The following is a 24,510-nucleotide window of genomic DNA, read 5'->3' as shown; positions in this document are numbered from 1 at the left end:
TTTCTTAGATCATATTCAATAGCTACATGGAAGATGCATAGACATTAAACTTTAGCAACTTTATTCTTCCTTAGTTAAGTAATAAAAAGTAACACTGGCATAATGTAGGAGCTAATTAATACATTCTTAGCAGAGATGCTGAAAATTAATAGTACTTTCCTTTTCGTTTCTAACCTTGGCCTTTAAATTTTTCAACTCTAGCCAAGTTTTCATGAGACCAGATTGCAGTGGTAAGAATAGACTGAATGCTTGAAGAATAATTATTTGAATGTTTAGGAAGGAGATAGAATTTTGATTAAATTTCCTAATACTCTGAGCATTAAATTAAGTCAAGATCAAGATTTCTTTGGTTGTCATTACACTTAACAGTGCTGTAGCTATTAGATAAAATTTGTCACGGTAAACAGATATGCTGGTCATAAATCCTGCCCACAGCAAATGTGCTTATTGAATTCATGCATGAAAAATTTTTGTTTTAAATCCCTGTAAAATATTACCGTGTCTGACTTTTCCATTACAAACCTCATTTTAAAGTGATGTAAAATGCACAGTACATGCTGTCTCTCATTTATTAGCCTATTAACCTTATCTTAAAAATGTACCGTGAAATTGTAAGGGCACAATTCAGAGATGCAGGTGTTTAATTACATCTTTTCTGTTTAAAAATGCACCTGACTGCCAGTCATCCTTCCACTCTTAATTTTGATTCTGAGGTTACTTCTCAAATGGTACCTCAAAATGCAGATTTAAAGTGCTTTCATTACTAATAGCACTCTGGAAAATGAGGATGCCATGCATGTGTGTATTCTTGCACCCTTTCTATTATTTGTTGTGGAGACATACCTAAGAAGCACCTAAATGTTTGTAACAGTGCTCTTACTGTGTGTTACGTTCTCAAAATCTGTTCATATCACTTAATTCTATCGGGACGTAGAGGTGTCAGGTAAACGAAATACAGAGCATCTACTCAGCTGTGTCTTGCTTTGTTTTCTGGTGTCACAGTTGGAAGAGATGCATTAAGATTGCTTTCTCTTCCTCCTCCTATTTTTATAATGCAGTTTATTGAGAGCAGAGGCAGGTTGGCCATGTGATGCATTCCAGTATTTTTTAGGCTATGAGAATTAAGGTAGCATTACAGAATAGGGAAGGCAATAAATGGAGGGCTAGGAGAGCTTGTAAGATGGAGAATCGGCACAGGAAGAGAGTGATGCTTCCGGAGCTTTTGGGTCTGTGGAGATGGTTGGACAGAAATGCATCTTAGTTAGTTTGCTTTTCAAAAGTCTTTCCCTTGTGTTTCCAAGTTAGATCCCCCTTTTCACAATCCAGGGGCACTATAGACAGTGAAGGTAATTTGTGTTCCACGTTTTCCAAGGTAAAGAATGCAAAACGAAATGCCACTTAAAAGCAAAAGGAATGTATTAAATTTTGAAATGTCTTGTTTTAGTTCCCAAAGGTGTTCCCATACCTTAACGTAAAGTGTGTCTCATGAGAACCTTTTGGATCGGCAGATTATCACTAGTCAGAGGAAGAGGCACAAAGTGTTGCTCCTGGGAAGATGGACAAAGGCGTGCAGTTCTCCAAGAGCAGCTCTAGAAGCTGCCATGATATTAAATCCATTATATTTTCTTCAGGTGTTTTGGTTCTGTAGCTTGCTCTGATGTGGCACTTCTTCAGCGTACCATGAAACTTGCTACAAAAAGTACAAAGTGAGACCTGAAAGTTGAAGTTGCATCGTAAATGAAAGCAACTCTGAAATACTTCAAACCTTATTGAATTTAGAGAATAAAGTCCACAAACAATTTTGGTTTTGCTTGAAGAACTTTTCACAATATTTTCACTAAGCAGTTTTGTGCCTTAAACCCCTTCACTTCTTATTTGCAATATTTTTTTATCTTCTTGTGCTAGGAACATGATTAAACAGAAAAGCTGTCTCCTTGAGCTTGCAGTTTATAACAGTCATTCCCATACGAACTGCCAAGTGGACTTAAACCCACCTTCTGTCTCAGACAAATACTTGGATGTCTCAAGAATCTGGCAGTAATCACAGCTGAAGTGGAAAGTGTGAAAAACTTTACAGTGGCGCATGATTTCCTGTTGCATTATCATGTCCAATTTCCTAAGTATTGGGAATGAAGGAATGAAGTCTAACATGAGGCTTTTTTTTTCTTCTGCGTATTTCAAACGGGAAAAACCTACAGAGGATATGAAACAGAGGGTGCTTGGGGGGGATATCATATGGGAGCAGTGGGAGTGTGTTCAAATGTTTTATTTCCCTAACTTAGTTTTAATTCCTCCTTTTCTACAATTATTCTGTAATATTTCATATTTTGAGCTTTCTCCCTGTCTGTTGCCTTCCCATCTTTTTCCTGTTTCTAGGGGAAAAGAGCTAAAGAAAAAAAAAATAGTCAAAGTTAATGAGAAGGAAGTACCAAATCTAAAATAATTACACAATTCAGGATAGCTTTATAGGATAGGATACAATTCAGTATAGAAGAAAGCAGGACCTCTTTAATATGTTCTTTTCCATGGCTAATGTGTTTGAATAACCTGAGTGACTGTTACTTTCCTGGAAAGAATGTGAAGGCCATATTTTCAGCCTTTTTTAGAATATTTCTCTTTTTTAAAAAAGAAATATTAAGAAATATGCTTTTTTTTTCCTCTTGACATGAATATAAGATTAATAACTATTTCTTACTCATAAGCTAACCATGCACACAGTGAACTAGATAAAGACAGATTGAGTACTGAAGTTATAGATATTTTAGAAGTCTTCAGGATGATGATAACACCGATTACAAGCACTCAATTTCTAGTTCCATGATGGCTTAGAAACAGTAGGTGCTTACTTACCTAAGGTAGTGTTTGTGAATCAGTGCTGGTTGTTACTACTTCTTTTTTTTTTTTTTTTCCCCTCTTTTCTAGTTTTTAGGAATCTTGATACTTGCTGTACTAGGACAGTCTTATTTTAAATACTGTGAAGTGATTTATATTCTAAAAAAATCACTGCCATAATCTTTTCAAGTATAAAATGCCCTGAATAATATCTTTACAATGGAGGAATTTTCCTACGGTTCTTTTCTTCATTGGAGTGATAATTATTTGTCATAAAGACAGCTGTGTAAATAGCCATTCTTATGAAGAGTCGCTGTGTATGGCTGGTAGAAAGGAAAAGAGTATGAGGAGAGTAGAAGCAGAAAGAGAAAATACTGACTGGATTATTTAGTATCTGATGCAGTTAAAGTAAGGATGCCTCCATACTATGTGCAACAACAGCACTAGGAAAAATAATCCAAAAAACCATCAGTAGTAAAGCCTTGTGTTTGATATGACTGCAGGTTGCCTAAATTGAGTGCTAAATAAATTATTTATTTTTATATTTCACTGGGAGAACCATGTGCAGTTATTTTGTGTGTAAATATCTGACGATGATGATGATGGCAAAACTAGTTTATAGTTATGGTTTATTAGAATTATGACTTTTACTTCTGTAATTGAAATGGGAAGTTCATCTACTCCTCAGATTACTTGAGGAGAAGTAGCCAGTCTAGACAGAACATCATTCCTTTTGGTTTTAATCTTTTACATCCCAGTAAAATCCCCTCACTGAGTTCTGTTTTTGAGGGCTCAGAAGGATTTACAGGGATTATAAAGATCCTCAATGAAGCCACTGCACATGTAATCAAACAATTAATTGGACTGAGTTGTCTGTGCCCCCAGAATAGCAGCTACTAAGCTGCTGATGCCTAACTGGAGCTTTGTTTGCTAAAGAGAGGGTTTAGGTGCTCATCCAGGATAGATGGCTGTTTCCATAAGTCTGCCTCTTTATTATACAGAGTTAATGGTGAGAATTTCTATTCTGTTTTGAGCAATCCAAGGAGAAGAGCAAGGAAAGGAGCAATGTTTGTAGTGCAATCTACTTTTTATGTTTTGATCTTATCTGTTTAGTCACAGTTTTGACAGTCTGCTGTTTCGTTCAAGATATGTTTGCTAATAAAATAAAAAGTGTGGAGCTATATTTGTGTGTTCTGTTAGGCCTTGATGTTTATGCATGGGCTACAAACTTCTTTCCTTTGATTCATACATATTTGAATTTATTTTCAGTTATTTTATTATTTTTTTTTTAAGGGAAAGACAAATAATTTAATACCTGTCTTAAGCAATCGTTTTAATAGGTCTGATTCCCCAAACCATTTTCCTTCTGTGGTAAATCAAAGTGATATTCCATTGTATAAGCTGACAACATATAAATAGTAATTATATTCCTCCTGCACATTGGTTGTATTGCTACAACTGAAACAGTATTTCACATGCTGTACCTCTTTGATGCCAGGATGAATTTTAGAAATAACTTTGAAACTGCTAAATTACTTGCCATTGCAGTATCTGTTTTGAATATTTGAGTGAAAAAATTTAGAAAACCCCACCAAATTTTAGAAAATATTTTCAGATTATGATAGTTGTCTTGACTTTTGCCTTTTAGAAATCAAAAACATGAGTCAATTCTACAAAAGTGTTTCATTTCTCCAACGCTTTACACTTAATCCTGTTTTAAAAATAAAACTTAATTGGAAATAAAAAAAAAACCACCTTTAAGGTAATTGAATATAGAAATAATCTTATTTGGAGGATGGAACAGCACCTTCACATTGTTTTTACATAAAGCCACGTGTATCAAAAGTAGCATCTATAAAACTACAGTCAGAAGAAATACATGCCAGACCATTAATATAAAATGCAAAATATTAGAAGGCATGGTCTTCAGAAGATGGGAGAGCTAATAATGGGCTTTTGTTCGAGATGCAGATGTCAGCTGTGGGTGCCTTGAATTGTCAATAATAATATTAAACACAGGGTAGAATATCAGCCTGAGCTTATTCTTTATTCTTCTCTCAAAATCATTAAAGCGAAGACAGTTGTGACATATGTTCCACTATGGCTCAATAAGTGAAGGCGTGTGTGGAACGTATATCTGTGTATGTGCTGAATTATTCATGTCTATAGTACTGCTCTGGGGGAGCAAATGAAGCGCGCTTTGCTGGCAGGTAGGCTTTGAACCATATCTCATGAAGGAAGAGCGTAAATATTCTCTGTTTATCCCAGACCAAGCTAGTTATCAGCTGTGTACACAGGCTCAGGTATTGTTTTCCTTTTTACTGTAGATGCATTGGGAAAAAGCTAGATAAATATCAGATTCTTATAGAAAGTACTTTTATGGGATTTAGCACCGCATACCACATTTTGTTATCTGTACTGCATCCATCTAGGTAAAGGACTTGCTATGTAATGCTCACAGAATTTACTGAGCTGTAGCCACAGGGTCCAGCCTTAGAGGCAAGGAAAGGAAGACGTAAACCTTGAGGGTGATGGTAGCTCTTTGGGGTACCTTTCTCCAAGCAGAGAGAGAAGGGACTGGGGCAGGTTGTGCAGCAGAAATCGTGTTGTCCTCTTACACCTGTGTTGGCAATTCCTGACATTTTCCTATATTTAATGACCTGGGATTTGAGTTGCTCACTAGCCCTTGTAGCCATATCAGCTTGAGGTTGTGACTTGAAGGTCTCTCTGAACCAGGTGGAGAGCAGGACGCATGGCAGGAGAACAGCCTGATTCTTGACCAAAATCAGGCTCCTGGCACCCATCTGGAGGAGTTTTATTGGGACTGTGACTTTTGGTGGGTTGTTGGTTTTTTTTTCTTTTATTTGTTTGTTTGATTGGGTTTTTTTGGGGGGGGGGTGGTGGTAGTTGTTTTGTATGGTTGGTTGGTTTGTTTTCTTTAGCTTCTTTCAGCAAATAAATTTCCTTTCCCTACCCCCTCAATACAATGGATATTAAATGAGCTGCTGGCCTGTTTTTAGTAGTTCTAACCATGTATTTCTTTTGGTGATACACTAGGTTCTTATGTGATTTATTCATACGGGTTCTGTTGAGAAGTTAACTTGGAATAATGTAAGCTTAAATTTAGAACTGTTCAGTCCAGGGTAAATTTCAAAGCTCAGTAGAAATCTCATTTCATGTTTGAGCGTGTATGGAGGTTTGTGTCTAAAATCTAAGTAATATTTTCAAGCATCACATATAGTGTAAGCCCACTTCATGCTGTGACCTCTTAGTACTATGCACCAAGTTTCAACAGGTGAAAAGAATTCAGTTGCTTGAGGTGTTGATTCAACAGATGACTTCTCTTGAAGCTTGTCTAAATGATATTTTGCTTTAGGATACATTTTAATTACAGTGAGGGGGAAGTGTTAACTTTCTAACATAGATAGGAAACACATGCTACTTGTTAGTTTTGTTTTACCCTTTGCTAACAAACTAATTTTAGGTTAAAAACGTCTAGAACAGGAATTATCATGTAATAGACTCCAGTAACTGCTATTAGGAAGTGGTGACCCTGATCCTTCTGAGACAAGTGAGTATTTATATACCGAAAGAAAATCTCAAACATCTGAATGCTTAAATTAAGAAAACAACAATGTTGTATACAAATGTAGTAGTATTTGATGTCTGGGTTTAGATTATACATGCATCAAAGTCTTGGTTTTGGACAACTTTTAAGTGAATGTGTGCTTTATATACTAAATAATCCTGTTTTTGTCAAGGTCGGCAAATTATTTATTGCAGCCTACACTGCCCTCCTACTTACTTGCTAAAAGCTGGGATTTTACCTCTCGAAGGTTTTTGATCTGTCTGGGGTAAAATAAATTGTATATTAGCAACATTTTTTGTAATTATGGCAAGTGTCTAGTAACAAAGAAGAAGCCCTCCTCCTCCACTATTGCTTTTGTTCAGTATGTCCTTGATTTAAATTCAATGTTATGTTAATTTTCTTATTGCCAATGTCCTGTGATTTTGTGAGTGAAATACTACTTCTTGGTTTACTTGGCTGAGGAAGGAGTTGCTTGGCAGCATTGTCTGTGTTTTCTCATCTCATATAATCTTATGTCAACCTACCTCTGACCTTTATATGATGGAACTTAGTGGTAATACACCCTTCTGCTTAACAAGCTTTGAAATAAAAATATATGATTGGCAGAGCTGCAGGAAATAATTAGTTCCACATAGATGGGAGAAGTGAAAGGATTACTTGGAGGAAAAGAAAGTCATTCAGCCAGTTTATGGTGCATATGAAGTCGTCTCAGCTTTTAATTTAACTGTTAAGGAGTTGAAATAAATTTAAGTCACTATACAAAAGCATTTTTGAATGCACCACTGTAAAGAAGCTCCCTAAATAATTTTACTGCTTATTGGAAGCTCAGATATTTGAAACATTAATTAGTTCATTTGCTCTTTCAGGCCCACTCATAAAATGTGGCTGAGTGGAAAAGCTGCTGTATAGAAGAGAGCATGTGCACTAGATCTTGCTGAAACATACCTAGAAAACAGTTCATGGTGTTCTTTGAAATCCTAAAAAAATATGTATACACATTTCTCAGGAGAGAATTCTTCAATCAATTCTTCAATCAGTTGTTACAAAGGTCAAGATGTGTTTTCAGTGTTCAGATAAATCAGGAGAAGCTCAGTCACTGCATAGATGAGTTCTCAAGTATGCTATACTTGGGGGAAGAAAGAAAGCAAGCACGCTTCTCCAAAAGTTTGTCTGTGGCACTTAAAAATCTGTAGATTGTACAGCTGTGTTCTGCAACAAATGCATAAAGAGGGAGCCACTCTTCTGATCCTTGGATTTTTCCATACTCTAATTTGTCATTCTTTTGAATGACTCTTTACTAGTAACACCTTCATCTATGAAAGGAAGGCAATGCTGAAGGCAAAGTTAACAATCAGAGAGGCTCTCTTCTTTTTCTCAAGCATGGATCAATGATTAGAGATTAGGAGACATTTCATCAAAGTTGCTGGCTTTGTGCAGGATGTGCTTTCCCCCCCACCCAGGTGATGGTGGCTGTGCTGCTCCTCCTTGTATAGATTCAGGCAGAGTCCTGAAGGAAAGTGGTTGTGAATTACATGTGATATGGGAGCAACGCATAGTTCTTAAAGCTGTTGCAATGAGCAATTGAGGACTATTGATAGAGTTCTAGTAAGGATCTAGTGCTGGGAAAGAAATGTCAGAGAAACTTAATGCCCCTTTTGGGAGTATGAAATGCAGAAGATTCTGGTGAAAGCCAGGATGAATTTGGAAAGAACTTGATTAAACTCATGTTGGTCTAAAATTGGCATTCCATTTTTCTCCTAATTTAGAGATCTGTTCAGATACTACTCATTCTATCTCTGTCTGTGCCTCATCAGAATGTAATTTTGCCATTTATTTCCTTTGCATTCGAAAGAATGCAAAGATTGTCCAGTTCTGATTCTGTTCAGTGCACATTAGAGTGAGGCTTTTTTTTCCTTTTGGATTTTTACATTTCTCTTCCAGCTGTGTTTAGTACAGGAGATATGGGGTTCCTGGTTCTCTTGCTCATCTGTGCTGCTGCCATTGATGATTCGAGTCCCATGTCTTCCCAGTTTTTTGTGCTCACTGCTTTCAACTTCGGAAAAATGTTGGTTTTGTAAGCCAAGTCTCTGTGGGCTTATTCTCTGTGGACCATGAAAGGGATTTTTTTTTTTTTTTTTAAGGATTAGTTGTTGTATGAATGGGGTGGCAAAATGAGGGGTCATCTCATGTAAATAGCTGTCAGTGTTGTTTTGTACTTGTAACAATGCCGATCTGAGTTTTGTGCCTCATTGCCATGCAAATAGCATGTCTGACTGAAACTAACCTTAGAATTTATAAGTTGTCTGTTGCTTATGTTCTCTTGGTGATCTCCACAGTGTGTTCTCTTCACTATCTGATGCTCAAAAATATAATAAACTTGGTTATGAGCAATTATTAATCTGAGAAATGCATATTTGGAACACTCGTACCGATCTGGTGCAATGCACCAAATGCATAAAGAGCAGTGTAAATCTACTGCTATATTTCAGATCTTGAAAGGTCAGATTGTGCTACAGAGACTTAGAGAAGGGCTTTCACTACCTCGATCACCTGTGTGACTGAGTCACCATATATCTTGCAGGGATTTGCAGGCACTGTTTATTGGCACATTTGCCAAATGCAGCTATATTTTTCTCTTTTCTATGACAGAAAAGTGAACATTTGCATAATTAATGTTTCTTTCAAGGCATCAATATAGTCCATTTAAAGCAATGAGTTTCCTTAACTCTGTAAATCCCATTGTTGTGTTGTTATTAAGAGTAACAAATTAAGCTAAATGACTTCAGAGGAAAACTGTGTGGTAAAGTATCTAGCTGTTATTTCAAAAGCTGTAATTAGGGTATATTTAAATTATTTTTCTTAACTTTAAAAGTATTTAGGTATTTAACTAGCATATGCCTGAATACATTTTATAGGTTCTTATCTTTCTACAAACTTTGATTTGATTAAACCTCTTACAGTCTAAGACAAATGATTAAAAACCAAGTGTCTGACAAAAAAAGCTAGTGATTTGATAGTATTTTTATCTGTATGCTTCTTAATACTGTGTAAGGAAAACTTGGTCTGTGTAAATAATTTGATGTTTGGTTTTAATACTGGTTTTGTTTGTTTGTTGTTTTTTTTTTTTAATTTGGCAGGGACAGCCTGTTGGGGACTGTGATTTTAATGTTCGACTTGCGTGTATAGAGAAAGAAATTATATTTCCACGACATGAAAAGATGAAAAATGGTCTTATTGACAAAGCACAGGAACCATTCAGTGTTCGAAATAAACCATTTTTCGACATCTACGCTTCAAGAAAGGTAAGCTTGATTTCAGTTGTTTACGTTGTGGTGCTGAAGCAAAGCAATGTTGGGTATAGGTTTTTCCTCAGCTTTTTTAACTTCCAGTGAGTTCCTCTACTAACCAAGTGTTCAGGAATGCCTGGGGGACGATTGGCAGTTTGGGATACTCTTAAAAGTGGTTTTAGGCTACCTTTTTCTTTTGAATTACTCTTTTCCCATATTTAAAACCTGTACTTTGTCAAAATATAATTCTTTAGTTTTGCAATGTTGAATGATTTTATAAAAATTAATAACTTTAGCTTTGAAATATCTCTGAGCCCAAGGGAATGTCTGGGAGCTATGTTGTTTATGCTATCCTCCTTCATAGGTAAGAATATAATGTTCTTTTTACTTCCAGTTCCCATTTGGCCATAGTATAAGAATCATGAATTGTGCTTGAACTCCCACTTCTTGTTCAGCTGTGATTACTAAAGCCCATTCTAGTTGATGTCTCCACATTTTACTTATTACAATACTGCCCTAGGTCTTCTGAAGTAATGCTTATGACTTGCAAATATATATATGAGTTCCTGTCTTTCATTGTGCACTCTTTTCTTCAGTATAGACATATTATAACATTCTGTAAAAAACTTTCTTCTGTGAATTAAATGGCTCCTAGATAACACTTCCTTCTAGAGGAAGCCATTTTTCTCAGCACTGCTGTTAAAAGTAGTCCCATATCTCACCAACACAGAGCAATAAGCATCAAATTGTTGGCTTCCATTTGCTTTTGTCATTTCCTTGATCCTGTATCAGGTAGTGAATCTCACCCCAAGAAGAGAGAGCAGTAATGGTATTTTGGCTAACCAAGAGTAGCTGAAAGGTAAAGAGATAAGGCATCAGCTGGACTACCTGGCAGAGTGTAGCTGTTTTGGGGAAGTTTAAGTTGCAAGCAATTCTGTGAGAAGTTTGTGTAGATAAAGCACTAGAAATATTTTGATTGCTCCTTTGTATTTCTGTTGTTGCATTATTGCATTGTCTGTTTAAGACCAACATCATAAATTTAATTTATTGGGGGGTGAGGGAGAAAGGCTGTTTGTCTAGGGCACATAATTTTGAACTTGAAATTAAAGGAAACTGGAACAAAAGGAACACGTCTTAAGATTGGTTTCTTACATAAGTGTATGGTTTCTTGAAGCATTCAGATGTTCCAGGCTATTTAACCTCACTTAAAAATCATAGGGAGAGCATGGTTGGAAGTATTCATAGAAAAATTTCTAGGTAAAACATATCTGGAAGCAAATCTCATGCTAGTTAAATCTAGTTGCCAGCACATGACGATTGAAATGGTCCTCTGCTTCCCAAAACCTAGGAAATTAAAATTATGCTCAATGATTTTCTTTTTTTTGTGTAAAGGAGATTTCTGAATTTTCCATGTGCATCCCAGTGTATTGGATTTTAAGAGTTCTGACTTCTGTACTTCAGCAGTGAAATGTGTGCAATTTACTGGTCTTTCTGCCTTTCTCAAAACTCTGAACATAAACTCTGTAAGACATTGACTATCTTATTGCGCAGCAGTAAAGCAGCAAGTATGTTGTTGAAGGGAAAAAATATACATGGCTAGGATGTGTTTCATAATGGAGTTATTAGTGTCAAAAGCAGTTATACTTGGGCAATTTTTTCTTTTATTTTGTCCATATCTTTGCCACCAGTTTTGATTAACTTGTGAATTATGGAATGAAGTGGTTATCTGGCCAATTTTCCTCATTCTTGTGAAGGATATTCCTGTATGCAGCTGTTGGAGATTAACACAGAAAGCAGGAGAGGTAGAGTTACTGGCAATGCAGAACAAATACTCAGTGCTATTTTTCTTATAGTTTAATAATTGCAAACATTTATGATTTGTCTATTCTGTGCATATATTAGATCAATTTGAGTAAGAAAATAAAGCAAGTAAGAGTAATATCCTGGGTTTTATCAAACTGTAAGTTTTAAGAGATGGGTTTGTTTTTTTTTTTCAGTTAACTTTTCCTCTAGTTACAGCAAATAAAATTCCATGGCTGGTTTGCCCTCCAGTTAAATAGCACATTTTCTTTCTCTGAGGGTTCTCTTTTCGTCTGAGAGTTTTGCTGCTTTTTTTACAAGCAATGAATATACCCTTGGAACAGATACAATGGTGACTTCTGCAGGTTTAGAGAACAAACATCTTTGAGTTAAATGTATCTATATATTTTTAATTTATTGTGGTATTTGGGTTTAGTGTGGGGGTTTTGATGGTTTTGGTGGTGTTTTTTTTTTTTTGTTCTTTTAATTTGCTTTATTTAGGTAGTTTTATTGTTTTTGTGTTTTTAAGTGGCAGTCAGGGCAGGCTAAAACTTTCTACATTTTGAGTTTGAAATAACCTTAGGTTTTAAAATTATTTTTTCTACAGTGTATGTTGTAGGTTTTAAACAATCCTTGTTCTCAGTTAAAGTCAGTCATTTAGTTCATTATGCTACTGTTGTAACAGAGAACTTCTTATGAGGCTTTAAAACTGATCATTGTTTTCAATAAGTAAGAAGTTTTATGTCTGTTTTTAAGAATTGTTTGTATGGTCTATGAAAAGTGTGAGGAGCTTTAGGTAGTACTACCAGTGCTGATGTGGAGTTTTACCAAAGACAATATTGGCAAACATTCAAGGGAAATCTTTATAGATTCAAAATATTTCAAATCTGTATCTGCTCAAAAGAATTGTATATATAAAAGTATATTCTCAAAAGAATCATATGTTGACTAAGAATTATTGTTGCTCTTGTTTACTTCAGAAATACTTTTTTTTTGTTTCACTACCTCTTATTACTTCAGAGAACTGCATGAGTGTGGTTCCTGTAACACTTGCTTAGGATAATGAAACAGGGATTACCTCTTAATATTCATCACAACTTTGTGAACAGAACTTTTCATTATATGTGGTCAGAATAGGCTATTATTTTAAATCATTGTCCTATTCTAAAAGATGACTATTTAAGAATAGTATTGCTTTGCCCAAAAGATGTTTCCCTATGTTTATTCAGTCATCTCTGCAACTATAGCAACAAATGTACTCATAGCGATGAATACCTCATTAGTATAGTTGAAAGAGCAAGCTGGGTTTCTTTTGCATCGATTGCAAATGTCTTGACAGGGTTTACCAACTCTGTACAGCATAGCAAGTTCTACACAGAGACAAGGAATTCCTTCTAGCTTCTAAGTCTGCTTATATTCATATTGACTCAGCATATCCATTAATCACCAGATCTGGTGGCAGCTGAATTGATGCTGAAGGATTGGCAAATAGGACCTGATTAAATAGATTTTTTTCTTATGTTTAATTAACCATTTTTCTTGTACTTCTCCAAGAACAGTGGGATCCTTTCATCTTTAGAAAGGATCTGACAGGATCCTTCCTTTCTTGACCAGAAGTCCTTAAAGATTTACATCCTTGAGTACTCTCAGAAAAGCTCTGAGTTTTCCTAAGCATGGGTTTCTCCTCTACCTCCAGTTCTTGTATTTTTCACTGACAGAAGATGTAGCTTCTTGGGTTCCCCCCCCTTCTTCTGGCTTGTTATTTTCAAAGAAAGATCAAGGGACATAGCAGTCTTTGGCCACAGATGAGGTGGGTCTCTGATTGCATCAGCATATTCAAGGCTGAAGAAGTTGAAAACCCCTACCCACTGGTCAGAATGTGTTTTCATCAGAATTTTTGGAGCGTTATCTTAGAGGTTTTTTTGAGGCATAGCTGGGTTTTGCTTAGGGTCAAGAAAAGAATCAAGTGTACTTCTGAATTGCTGCAGCTGGAACCACATATCACATCTTAATTTTGTTTTGAGAAACTTCAATTTCTGAAGTATGTTCCTGAGATGCAGTTTGAAGCTCACAAAAGTAAGTATTGTAGACGTCTCCCTTCACAGCCTCCCTCCGTCATTTCTTGCTACAAGCAGAGTTAAGACATAGTGTTTCAAATTGAAAGCTGTTGTTGGCCATTCTTATTAATGATAGCATGTGTCAGCAAATGTGTTAGCTTGGGTGGATTGTAGAAAGATTACTCAAAAAGGCTAGGAGTCTCAGGATTATATTTAATAGCAGAATGAATGGGTAAACTTTTAATTACACCGGGCAAAAACAATGTCCGCGTAGGTTTAGTTATTTTCAGTGAAAACGTGGAAGTAATTGCCTGAAACAGCAGTAAACTTTGTACTCTGTTATATAATATGTCCAATAATGAAATTGTTATTAGAGTTATGGATTTGGAACTTTAATAACAGGTTACTGGCTGGGTTTTTTTTAATCTGAAAATCAATTTACTGTGAAATGAAGTGCACTTTCAAAGTGTAATTATAAAGTATGGCAGCATTTATAGTTGTGCCTTGACATTTGTTGTTGGTACTAGATTTTGGAAATAAGGGCTATATCTTTATAATGTTGTATCTTTCTAATGTTGTCCTGAATGTTATTTTAAGATGTTTTGATGGACTTTTGTATGTTTCTTGTAAGACTGAGTTTTGGTGCTAAGGAGAAGAAGAGGAAATGGACAGTTACCTGGGGACAGGTTGTATATTTTTGGAATCTCTGGAAATGTTGCCCTGTTGAACTTTGATATTGATGGAGAAAGCGGTTTTGCTAAATTTGTCAGCCTCTATAATCAAAGAATCATTAAATACATTTTAATGTTAGTTGGGAACACATCTATTTTTTGAGTGATTTTTGCCATTTAATGGCAAACTCTTTTAGAAAGATATTTTCAAGTAATATTGAATCTCTGCTGTTTGTTATTACACTTACATTTTGTTGCTTTTGTTGCATATCTTGCTTTCTTTTCATATATTAGCATGCATTAGAAAGCAAGGACATGATATGGTCAAATATGTCAGCTCTCTCACCCATCATGTAAGGATAGGGGTAGTGTGTGGATGAAGCTAGACTTTAGGCTTCCTTGGTGCTGAAGTATTGAAGACCAGTGAGATTAATGCTTTGTGCAGCATGGAGCTGTAGTCTCTTATTTATACAAATATTTTAGGATTTTCAACAAGGACATTATCTTCATTATATTAAAGGGGAACTGCAGGTACATAGAAGTAATTAAACTCTTGGAAATTATGTAAGTCTTGGCTTTCATTGCCTAAACCAACCTACTGTTCTTTTGCAAGGCTTTTTTGTTTGGGCAGTGTTATCATCACTAAAGCCTATTGTTTAGTGAAAATGCTGACTAGTTTGAGTAGGAAAAAAGTTCTTTTCCGTGCAGTCCGTGATCCCATGGAGAACTGTGCCCATCACTCTCGATGGAACAATAGGGCTAAAGGTTAAACAATGATACAGGTCAAATGAACAACCTTTTCAAATGTTAGCACACTGTATGTCAATGACTTGTCAGTTCTTAGACTATTATCTGGGTTTAAAATGACAGCTTGTCCTAGAGGGATTAAAATGAAAATGAGTAATCTCTGCTACAAGATTGAATGCCCTAGGATCTTGACAGTTTTCCGTCAAATCTGTGAAGGGACAGATGGCTTATTTTGTTCTCCTGGTTTATTTGGCTTTTGGATTTTTATTTTTATGTTGTTTTGTTTTTTTTTTTAACTGCTTTTGTTGCAGTTAGGAGAGGTGGAATGTTTAAAAGTTTGTACCAGTAAGTGTATAGCTACTGTTGAGGTTGTTTGCTTTGGAAAATTAAGTGGCTGTGGACCTGTAATGATGAAGGAGATGGTGTAAGCACATCACTTGCTAGTGTTGGTGTGAAGTAATTTGCAGGCAGATGTGACAGCTATATGCTAGTATTTGCATGGCCTGAAAAAATGAAACCTGATAAATGCAGAATATGTGGATACAGCTCATCCACGTCTGTCAAGAGAGGTGTTAACCCAGTACTGAATGTAAATGACCACAGCCCCCTGTCTTATGTCACCAAGTAGCCTACAGACAAAAATGTGGAGAGGTTTGCAGTCATGGGACAGAAGATCGAAGAATGTAATGGCAGCAATGGCAGCAGCCAAAGTGTCAAATAATCTGTATTTATTGGAGATTTTGAATTCTGCGCCTCGGTTGAGGGGGAATGTTACCATCTGGAGGGCTTTTAATGCCAAACGGACTTGTTTCCTCTGTGTTTTTTGTTTTTATTTTCTGTCCCTTAAGGAGTAGCTTTGTCTGTTCACCTTTCAATCCTGCATTTCCTGACCCAGAGTTGGCACTCACTCTTCATGTCTGGCCTACAACATAGTCCTCACTCCATCTGTTCTCTTCCAGGTTTTTGGCCTGTGTATCATCTCATCTCCTTTTAATTATCTTCTAGCCCATCTCACCTCTACCATTTTGTTTGTTTGCTTTTATTTATTCTGATGTTTTTTCCTCACTTTGTCCTATTTCATCTTCCCAAAAATGGAAAGTAAAATGTAAAAGCAGCATTGCCTTATTCCACCTTTAGATGTTTTTGTGCCGGTGGTTATCTTCACTCATATCTTCTTTTTGGAGGGCTTTTCTTTCTGTAAATGCTAATAATGCTGACCTGAGGAATCTAGAAAACAAGTAAGTGAATAAGAAGATAGAAAGGTCCTACTTTATGCTTGTATTAGATTGAAGTCTTCACTTGGCAACAGTCTTGTATCCCAGCATGTAGTACTTCAACCTGACTTTTCAAAATGATTTTACCATGTGAATTTTAAAGGAAGGGCAGCCAACCAGACCAAGAGGAAGGTTTGAAATTGTAATATGAAACAGTTGACCAGACTGTGTCTCTTGAGCTGAATGTAGGTTACTACCATTTACAGTTCAGTGCTTGAGCTGAGGCTTTTTCATGCAGTCAGATGCAGCTCTGGAATGATGTGGATACTGTTGGGTAAACATAATTTCTGGCAGTGGGAGGATGAAGGTAGCAGGGACTTTGTAGCTGCAGGGGTTTCCAGCTGTCCAGTGGGGCAGGGAGGCTGCAGTTATTTGATTAGATTTATACCAGAAAGATTTGTCCCTTGTACTAGGGGAAAAAAAATGAGTGAGCTATGGATAACTTTTCAGCCTCCTTGCTCTTGGTGGAGTCACTTGAGGAGACCTGTTCAAGAATCTGTGTTCATTTCCTAGTGTTAACAAAAGAGGATTAAGCTACTTACTTTTGATTATTATTATTTGTGATGCTGAAGGTCAGGTATAATATTCCAGCACAGTATAATTTTGGCTAGGAAAAGAAATATTTTTTTTTGCTTTTGGTTTAAGAAATTATTTATGCATTATTTATATCTCACATTTTTTCGGAAAACGATCTACTGAAGTTAAAACAAACAGTCTCAAATATTTCCATGAAGGATTATTTTCGTAACTGGTGGCCCATGTTAGATATTGCTAGTGGTACAAATTAAATTAGCATAGGATAGTTCAGATGTGGAACATATAATTAAATTCTGACTTGCCAAACTCTAGTGTGGGAAAGAAACAATGAAACTAGTACAAAAATAAAGGCATATTTATGAAGCCTTATTCTTGGTGCACACTGTAATTTTAACATCAGAACAGTACATATTCAGTTTAGCTTTTAACATTTTAACATTAACTTTGAACATTCTAATATTTTTGTAAATTATTTCTTCTGTATTTTGTGCAATATAAATAATATAAATTTCCAAGTAGGAAAAATGTCTTTAACAGTGATTTCTGCTTTCAATTTTGTGGTATATTACGTAAACAGTGCAAAGCAAATCTGTTTGGACCTAATTACCAGTTGGTATCCCAGTATAGTTAGTTGAATTGGTGTATTTGATATCTTCTGAATTACTTAGAGGACACAGCTGTGATGACTAAGTGGGTCACTCCAGTCATTAATTGAGGGGCAACTGTCTAATATTGTCTGCTGTGACACTTCACAGCCTGTCACTTTCCAAACTGCCTCCTGGCAATAGAGCTCCACAGGGAAGCCATCAGCCTTCTCCTATTGGAATGATGTTCAAGAGACATGTGCCTAATTTGGGTAAAATGAATAAAAGCACAAAGAAAATTGTGAAGATGGGAGTGAAATTTAAAGCCATTTATTATGATAGAAGATTATAGGATATCCCTGCTAGCTGTTTCTTTTCTTCTGATATGGCCAGTTTTGAGAAAGGAAAAAAAAAACACCCCACAACAAAACAGCACCCCCCCCCCCCCCAACCTTTATAAAATTAATATTTTTCTTTAAAGTCAAAAAACTATAAAATCTTTGTATTTTACTGTTATGACCATACAGTGGTAGGTTTTAATTTCAACTTTATAGCAAATAAACCCTCAAGGGCCATTGCATAGCAAAAGACTCAGATGTTTTTAAACATCCAGAATATAATGTTAAATCTTACTTTTGGGCTAAAATCTCTGCATCAGTGCCTGGTGGAATACATCAGCCCAGTTTGAATCAGGCATTGCAACAGTAAATGTATGAAGACTATATTTTTGAATATTGTTTTATGTCTTCTTGAATTATTGTATATACAGTTCTGTCTTTGTTGATGAATATTAGTAAAAGTGCTTAATAAAACATCCTTAATTATCTTTTTTAATTAAAACAGGCCTGTCCAAGTTCTTGTCAAACAGAGAAAAGATTATGTTGTAGCAGTTTATACAGGGGCTGGATAACAGATAAACCCTATCAAGTTTGCAATGTTGGAAGATCATTTAGAAAACAAATTAAAATATACTTGGCTCCATTGCACTCAACTCAGTTTCATTCTTTCCTTTGACAACAGAAGAGCTTTCCAATGTTGTAACTGATCAAACACAGAGTTGTTAGGGAGCTTCTCAGCATCAGTGGGAGAACCTTGCTCATTTGAGGACATTGGGTAACAGGCTATACCAAGTATCTGCTATCCATTCAGGAATGTCACAGATTGTAGATAATCTGTAAATAGGTCAAAGAATTTGATAATTGCACCTATTAAACCTCCTCTAGCTCCAGTAGAGCTCTAGTCTGAGGCAGCTGTGCTCTACTAGGTAGGATAGCATGGGGCAAGTCGTGGACAAAATCCCAGTCCGTAAAAGAAAAAAATGAAGGTACCTTGCAGGTTGAAATAGGGAACTGGCAAGAGCACAGTGAATTAAACAGCCAAGCTCTGAAATATATTGCTGTGTTTCTTCATCAGGCAAAATAAATATGAAATATTATTACTGTTTGGCAGTGGCGTTTCCTCACAGTCTCCAGGAATCCATGTTTCTCCCATTTTAAAGCTATTGCAAAAGTCAGTTAAAGTTTCTTGAAGCAGCCTATTTCTCTTACTTGAAAGAAGCATTTGAAAACATCATAGTTAATTGATGGCAATTTCTCAATTGTGTTTTTGAGAAGAGATTGACAGCGAGAAATGCCTAATGCTTATTTTAAATTCAGGAATGCAGATGTGTTGTCAAATTAAGCATTAACACATAGCACTCATGTTATTCTTGGGTATTGTTTTGAATACATTATATACGTGACCTTTGGAGTTGTTCACTCAGAACCAGCAAAGAGGTGGTAGCTGAGTGGGACTCTTCCTGCAGCGTGCTCTTCTTTTTTCTATAAATGTCTCTATCCCAGTAGTTAAGGGGCACGGCATGTAGCTGGTGCTAATAGCAGCTTTCAAGGGTGCAGTGAGTGAATTAGTTGCAAAACCAAAGAGAGATTATGAAAGTTAAATAAAAAAACCTTCAGACTTTATTCCCCACCTCCTCCACAGTGTATTTAATTGTTCACTACAATATTTTTTCCCTTATGGCTGGGTAATGAAATCAAGCTAGTGCAGTTATTCCACTTTCTCAGTATCAGAGGTTGCGTCCTATCACAGACTGCAGCAACTTCCAACTATTCATGTACCTGTAAATGGCTTTTCTTTAAATCTTTCAGAGAGGTAGTGGAAAAGATTTAAGAAGTAGGTTTAAGAAGATAATATATATGATTTCTTGCACTTTGTGTCTGCTGTGAAAAAGGCTGACTATAACATTCCCTTGTGAAACTGGGAGTAGTTCTAGTAGGAGCTGGAAAAGCTCTGAGAGTCCAGCGTGAGGATTATCTTGTTTTTTTCAGAGGTGCCTCAAGCATGACACATAGCAGGTATGAATCTCTTTGGCTTTCTTGCTTGTTCCCCATCATGTGAATATAATATTGACTTCCTCTTCTGGAAGGAATACATAGACTCTGGAAAAGACTTCTCAGTACAATTGCTTTTCTGAAAGGCAATCAATGAAGACTAGTGTCATTAATTAGAATGCTAATGCCCAGACCTAGTAGTTTGGGTTCTTGTCTGTCATCGGCCATAAAATTATATGGGCAAATGCTGGAGGAAGAAATTGTACCATAATTATGGTTCTTTGAATTATGATGTTATTTATGGTCTGTGGCCTACTACCATCAAGTCTTCGGAATACTTGTTGGCTTTTACATTAAGACATCAAGGAGTCTGTAAGCCCTTCACGTCACGCTCTTAGAAAGAAAACAGAACACTTGAAGCTGAAGCACAGACCTCAAGTTACACTGGTGGCAGCCTGAAGCTGCGGCCTTTCAGCTTCATCCACTTAGAATGCAAGAGAGCCATCAAATGAGATCATATTTCTAATACATGTGAGAAGGGCTATTGTTACTATGTTAGCTGTGAGGTAAATAAAGGTTTCTTTCAATGCTCCTGCTGAGTCTTTAACTAGTTTTAGACCAGAGGAAAGTACATAGGTGCTGGAGCAAACCCAGGTAGAATTAGGTCACCTTCCTTTCTCTCTGTGCATGCACCTGTCTGTTGCCACTTCACGTCATTTCAGCCCTGCTGCTCCCGCTGTTATTAGTGCAGAGCTTGTGGAGGTTCAGCGGAGGTGCCCAGGTGAGCTTTAGGGATAGCAGGCGAGTACCTGTCCTGCTGCAAAAGCTGGGAATGGTGTGTACATGGGAGAGGTGAACCCTGGTAAAGCTGACCACCTGCAAAGTGCTGTGAAATACTAGACCATGAACCTACTGCAGAAAGATTTTGTCTTGCCAGTATCTGTAATTAGAGCAAGTGGAGACTGTCAACGTTTTCTGGTGGAATATGAATTTCAGGCTCATTGTCTTCTAGCAGTTTTTTGCTACATGAGCCATTAGTCAGGGCCATATGTACTTGAATACAATTAGCGATGCTTTAAAGGGTAAAGCAGCGTGTTCTGTACAGGAATGCTTGCTAAAGATGATGGAGTGTAGAGAAAAAGCTACACATGTTCCTCTTGCAAAATATTTTTTGTTACTAGAGACTGGTCAATCTGTAAAGTAAATTCAGTATTGCCAAACATACCTTTGGTCAGGCTTGAAAATGAGAAAAGCTTGCTTTACATGCCTGCTTTTTGAGGCTATGAATTTCCTATCTTTTTGTGCTGGATTCTTGTCTAGTGTATTTAAATTTATTAGGGTAGCTCCCTTATGGAATTCTTATAATGTACTTCAGTGACCAGTTGTATCCACTGTGCTTTTGTTGTGGCTGTTGGCTATTCCTAAGCCTAACAGATGGCACTCGCTTAAACTGACAAGCTGTGGGATAGCTGAGCATTACTAATAAAACCTATCACATGTTAAACTTGACCTGACATTAATCAAGTTTTGAATGCTACAAATGATTCATGGATAATAATTAGTCTCTTGATCATATTAGTGAACATCAGTCTCACATTGCTGCCATTATCTGCTTTCATTCTTATAGGGAACAAATCCATTGTGGTAATTAGGTGGTTTTAATGTCTTTTGAGCCAAAATGTTCTGTGTGATTAACTTGGCAAAGGGGTTATTTTTAGTCTTTCAGTATGATTGGTTTCAGAGCTTCTAGTAAATTAACAAACTGAAAAGTTTTCCATAAAATAGTATTTCATAAAAAGTATGTAGGTTTTTAATTTTATCAACTCGGAACACTCCTGTGTGTCTTTATGCGGTGAGGTGGTATAATTTTCATCACAGTATGATTCAGCTGTTGCCACAGATAATACAGTTCAGAGTAGCAGTAATTTTGCTAAACAGATGAACCTTTGGAGTTTACTTTTACTATATTTGTTTAGTACTGAGTTATTGGTTAACATCCAGTGCTTTCGAGTGGTACATATTCATACAGGCAGCTTTTCTCTGTTTACATCTTGAATTAGCGTCTTGAGTGGATGGCTGCATGAAAGCTAGGAGTTGAGCTTTGAGCATAATTTTTTTTAAAGGATTTTCATCCAATTTGAATTACATAGTGATTTTACAGCACAAGAACATGAAGTTTCTTTTTAAGTAATGAGCAAGTGAGAATTTTATACTTTGTGTTCCTTATGCAGTTAGGGCAGAGTAGATAAGTAGATAACTTCACTGGTTTACTGAAAATGTAGCAGTTATTTTTCAATATGTGTTTGTTCTTAATTAGCATATACAACTTCTTTAAATAATTACTTCTATGGGAGTTCAGTTTTTAATTTAGTTTCTACAGTTTTTGATCCTTCTCTTCCTTTATGCATATTTTTAGGCCATTAGCGTGGGCCAGGAAGTATTTTGTAACTTTGTGATTTTTTTTTTTTTTAATGCTTTAACTTAAGAATCTTTAGTGTAACTTGTGGGTTTGTGGCTGTACTCTCAGCTGTCGTGCTGCATTTCCTTTCTTGCCTTTTGTTGCTTGTTTCCCAGCAAACAAAAATTCAAGATCTTTTAAGATAAATACATCCAAATACAATGAATAATTCAGGATGCATTATAGAATTGGACTATATACCCTCCTGTAAAGATACACTTCAACTGATACTGGTTTTATCTCATTTATTTCACATAAGGTAGCATATCATATTTTGATTTGGAAATGAGAATAATGTGGAGGAAAAAGGATAATGTGAAATTATTAAAAAATCTACTCAAACATTTTTATAGGTGATTTGGAGGCAAACATGAAATCATGTAAATGAGAGACAGACCATTTGTGTTTCTGTGAGGGAAGTAAATGTTAAATGTTGACATGCTAGTTATAGCTGCTGGAATCACAGGGTGCAAGCAGAAGTATTGCCTTGTATGGCCATGAGCTAAGTCACACTCCTGAGACCATGGCTGTGATTTCAGGACCTTCACCGTTACTTGGAAGGAGCTACTTTGAGTCAAGCAGCCAGTTGTAATGAGCCATGGTAATGGTGAAATACTTTGGCAAGTGTGCATGTATCCAGAGATCTCCTTGAAAGAAGAATCCTCTGGAGGAGAACAGGGAGTACATTATTTCTTGCTGCTGTGGCCCTTCTGGAATATTCTGTCTGGTCTAGCAGGAATGGTTTTACTTAATGAAAAAAAAAATGCTAACTGTGAGTTTAGAGGAGGCTTTATTGAAATATCTGAAGAGTTACCTCTGCTTCCTTGTGAAATGCTTGAAATGTGAAGCTTGTTTCTTTGCCCAAAAGATCTCTTAAGAGCTGTCTTTGTCAGTGTCCAAGTAGAGAAACAAGGAATAAAATTTGGAGGAAAAAATTGCTGAGAAATAGGCATTAATTTTTTAACTGTGCATGCAATACCCGATTAGAACAATTGAACGAAGATTGTGGTTCTCCATCACAGCATGCTGTAACTTGAAACTGCACAGTGCTCCAAGAAATTACGTGGTACTTGAGCATATCACTTGAAGAGGACCCTAAAACATGCATGAGAGGAGAGGTTTTCATCCTCATAGCTGCCTGAAAGTTAGTCTGAGCTGGTGATCAGTCTGTGTCTGGGTTTGGGCAGGAAGCAATGGAGCTGCCAGAGGTACATCTTTGATCCTCTCCCATCTCCCTGCTGTTAATTTGGGCGAGTTTTGTTTAGGTCAGCTGTTTTACTTAGCTGCTAATGCTAGGATGCTAGGTGAGGTGAACAGTATCCCTGAGTGTGAAAAGATAAAAGTCTGAGTGGATTCGGCTTGATTTCTCCCCCCCCCCCCTTTTTCAGAAGGTTTGTGCTCCCTTTTGGTCCCAAAAGTGTGTATTCCCTGGGGTCATTAAGCACTATTTTGACAGTTTTGCTGTGTATTTGTAGTAATTTCAGTCAGTGAACCAAAATCAAAATGTCTTTTAACATTTCATTTTGGGGTCTGTTTCTCTTAAAATGTTAATTAACTTACTGTTATTTGTGGAAAGTTTGAAATTATGAGTTGTAGTTTTAAATAATACATGAAACCTTCCTCTGCTCATTTGCTATTTGATGCTTTTTTTGGCTTTGAGTCTGAAAGCAGCTGTTTAATTCTTGATACCTTCTCTCCTTTCCGAAGCAAACTAAACTAAAAAAGAGATGATGCTGAGGGACAGAGGGAACTGGAAAGATTCTGGGGAGAAGGAAGGAGCAGGGACCACAACCATAGCTTTCAGGGACCAGCTCCCTCACCTGACATTAAGCTCCATTTGATATTTTCAAGCATTGCACAGTATCTGTGTATCATCTGAAAGGAAGCTTATACCCTACCACCAGCATGTTTAATTGTTTTCCAGTAGGCTTTCTTTTCAAAATGTAATATTTGAAAGCTGAGGTTTAGAATGTTAATTGCATGGATAATGTCTCCGTCATTGCCTGTTAGTGACTGATTTATTTTGGGAAATGTGATAGCTTAGATAAATTTGTGTCAGACTGGTTTTGTTTTATTTTCGCTTAACTGAGCTTAACATAGAAGTTCTTCAGCAGGATTTCTTATGCCATTCAAAATAGGTTTTCTGAATATATTACCTAATAGGCTATTCACAATATATTTTCTTCTACCCATGACAAGGGAGATCCAGATTTCAATTCTGATTTTTACGTGGAAGAATTCAAAATAGTTATGTTAAACAGGATTATCTTTTTTGTGTGTTTGTGGGTTTTTAAAATCATAGAATAGTTAGGGTTGGAAGGACATTAAGATCATCTGGTTCCAA

At 36.4% G+C, this 24,510-nt stretch overlaps 1 protein-coding gene across 3 annotated transcripts in view; it reads left to right on the top strand.

The window, feature by feature from the left end:
* RNGTT (RNA guanylyltransferase and 5'-phosphatase) overlaps positions 1-24,510 on the top strand; it is a 183,621-nt gene that overhangs the window by 61,013 nt on the left and 98,098 nt on the right. For all 3 annotated transcript variants that reach the window (XM_057419973.1, XM_057419974.1, XM_057419975.1), the window contains one exon: positions 9,559-9,723. In XM_057419973.1, coding sequence (XP_057275956.1) covers positions 9,559-9,723 — 165 coding nt within the window. The remainder of the gene's footprint in view (positions 1-9,558; positions 9,724-24,510) is intronic.

The sequence above is a fragment of the Pezoporus wallicus genome, unplaced genomic scaffold (assembly GCF_028554395.1).
Source record: "Pezoporus wallicus isolate ANWC-B61680 ecotype Strahan unplaced genomic scaffold, APGP_CSIRO_Pwel_v1 contig_10953, whole genome shotgun sequence".
NCBI lineage: Eukaryota > Metazoa > Chordata > Aves > Psittaciformes > Psittacidae > Pezoporus > Pezoporus wallicus.
This window is presented reverse-complemented; position numbering and strand designations above follow the sequence as displayed.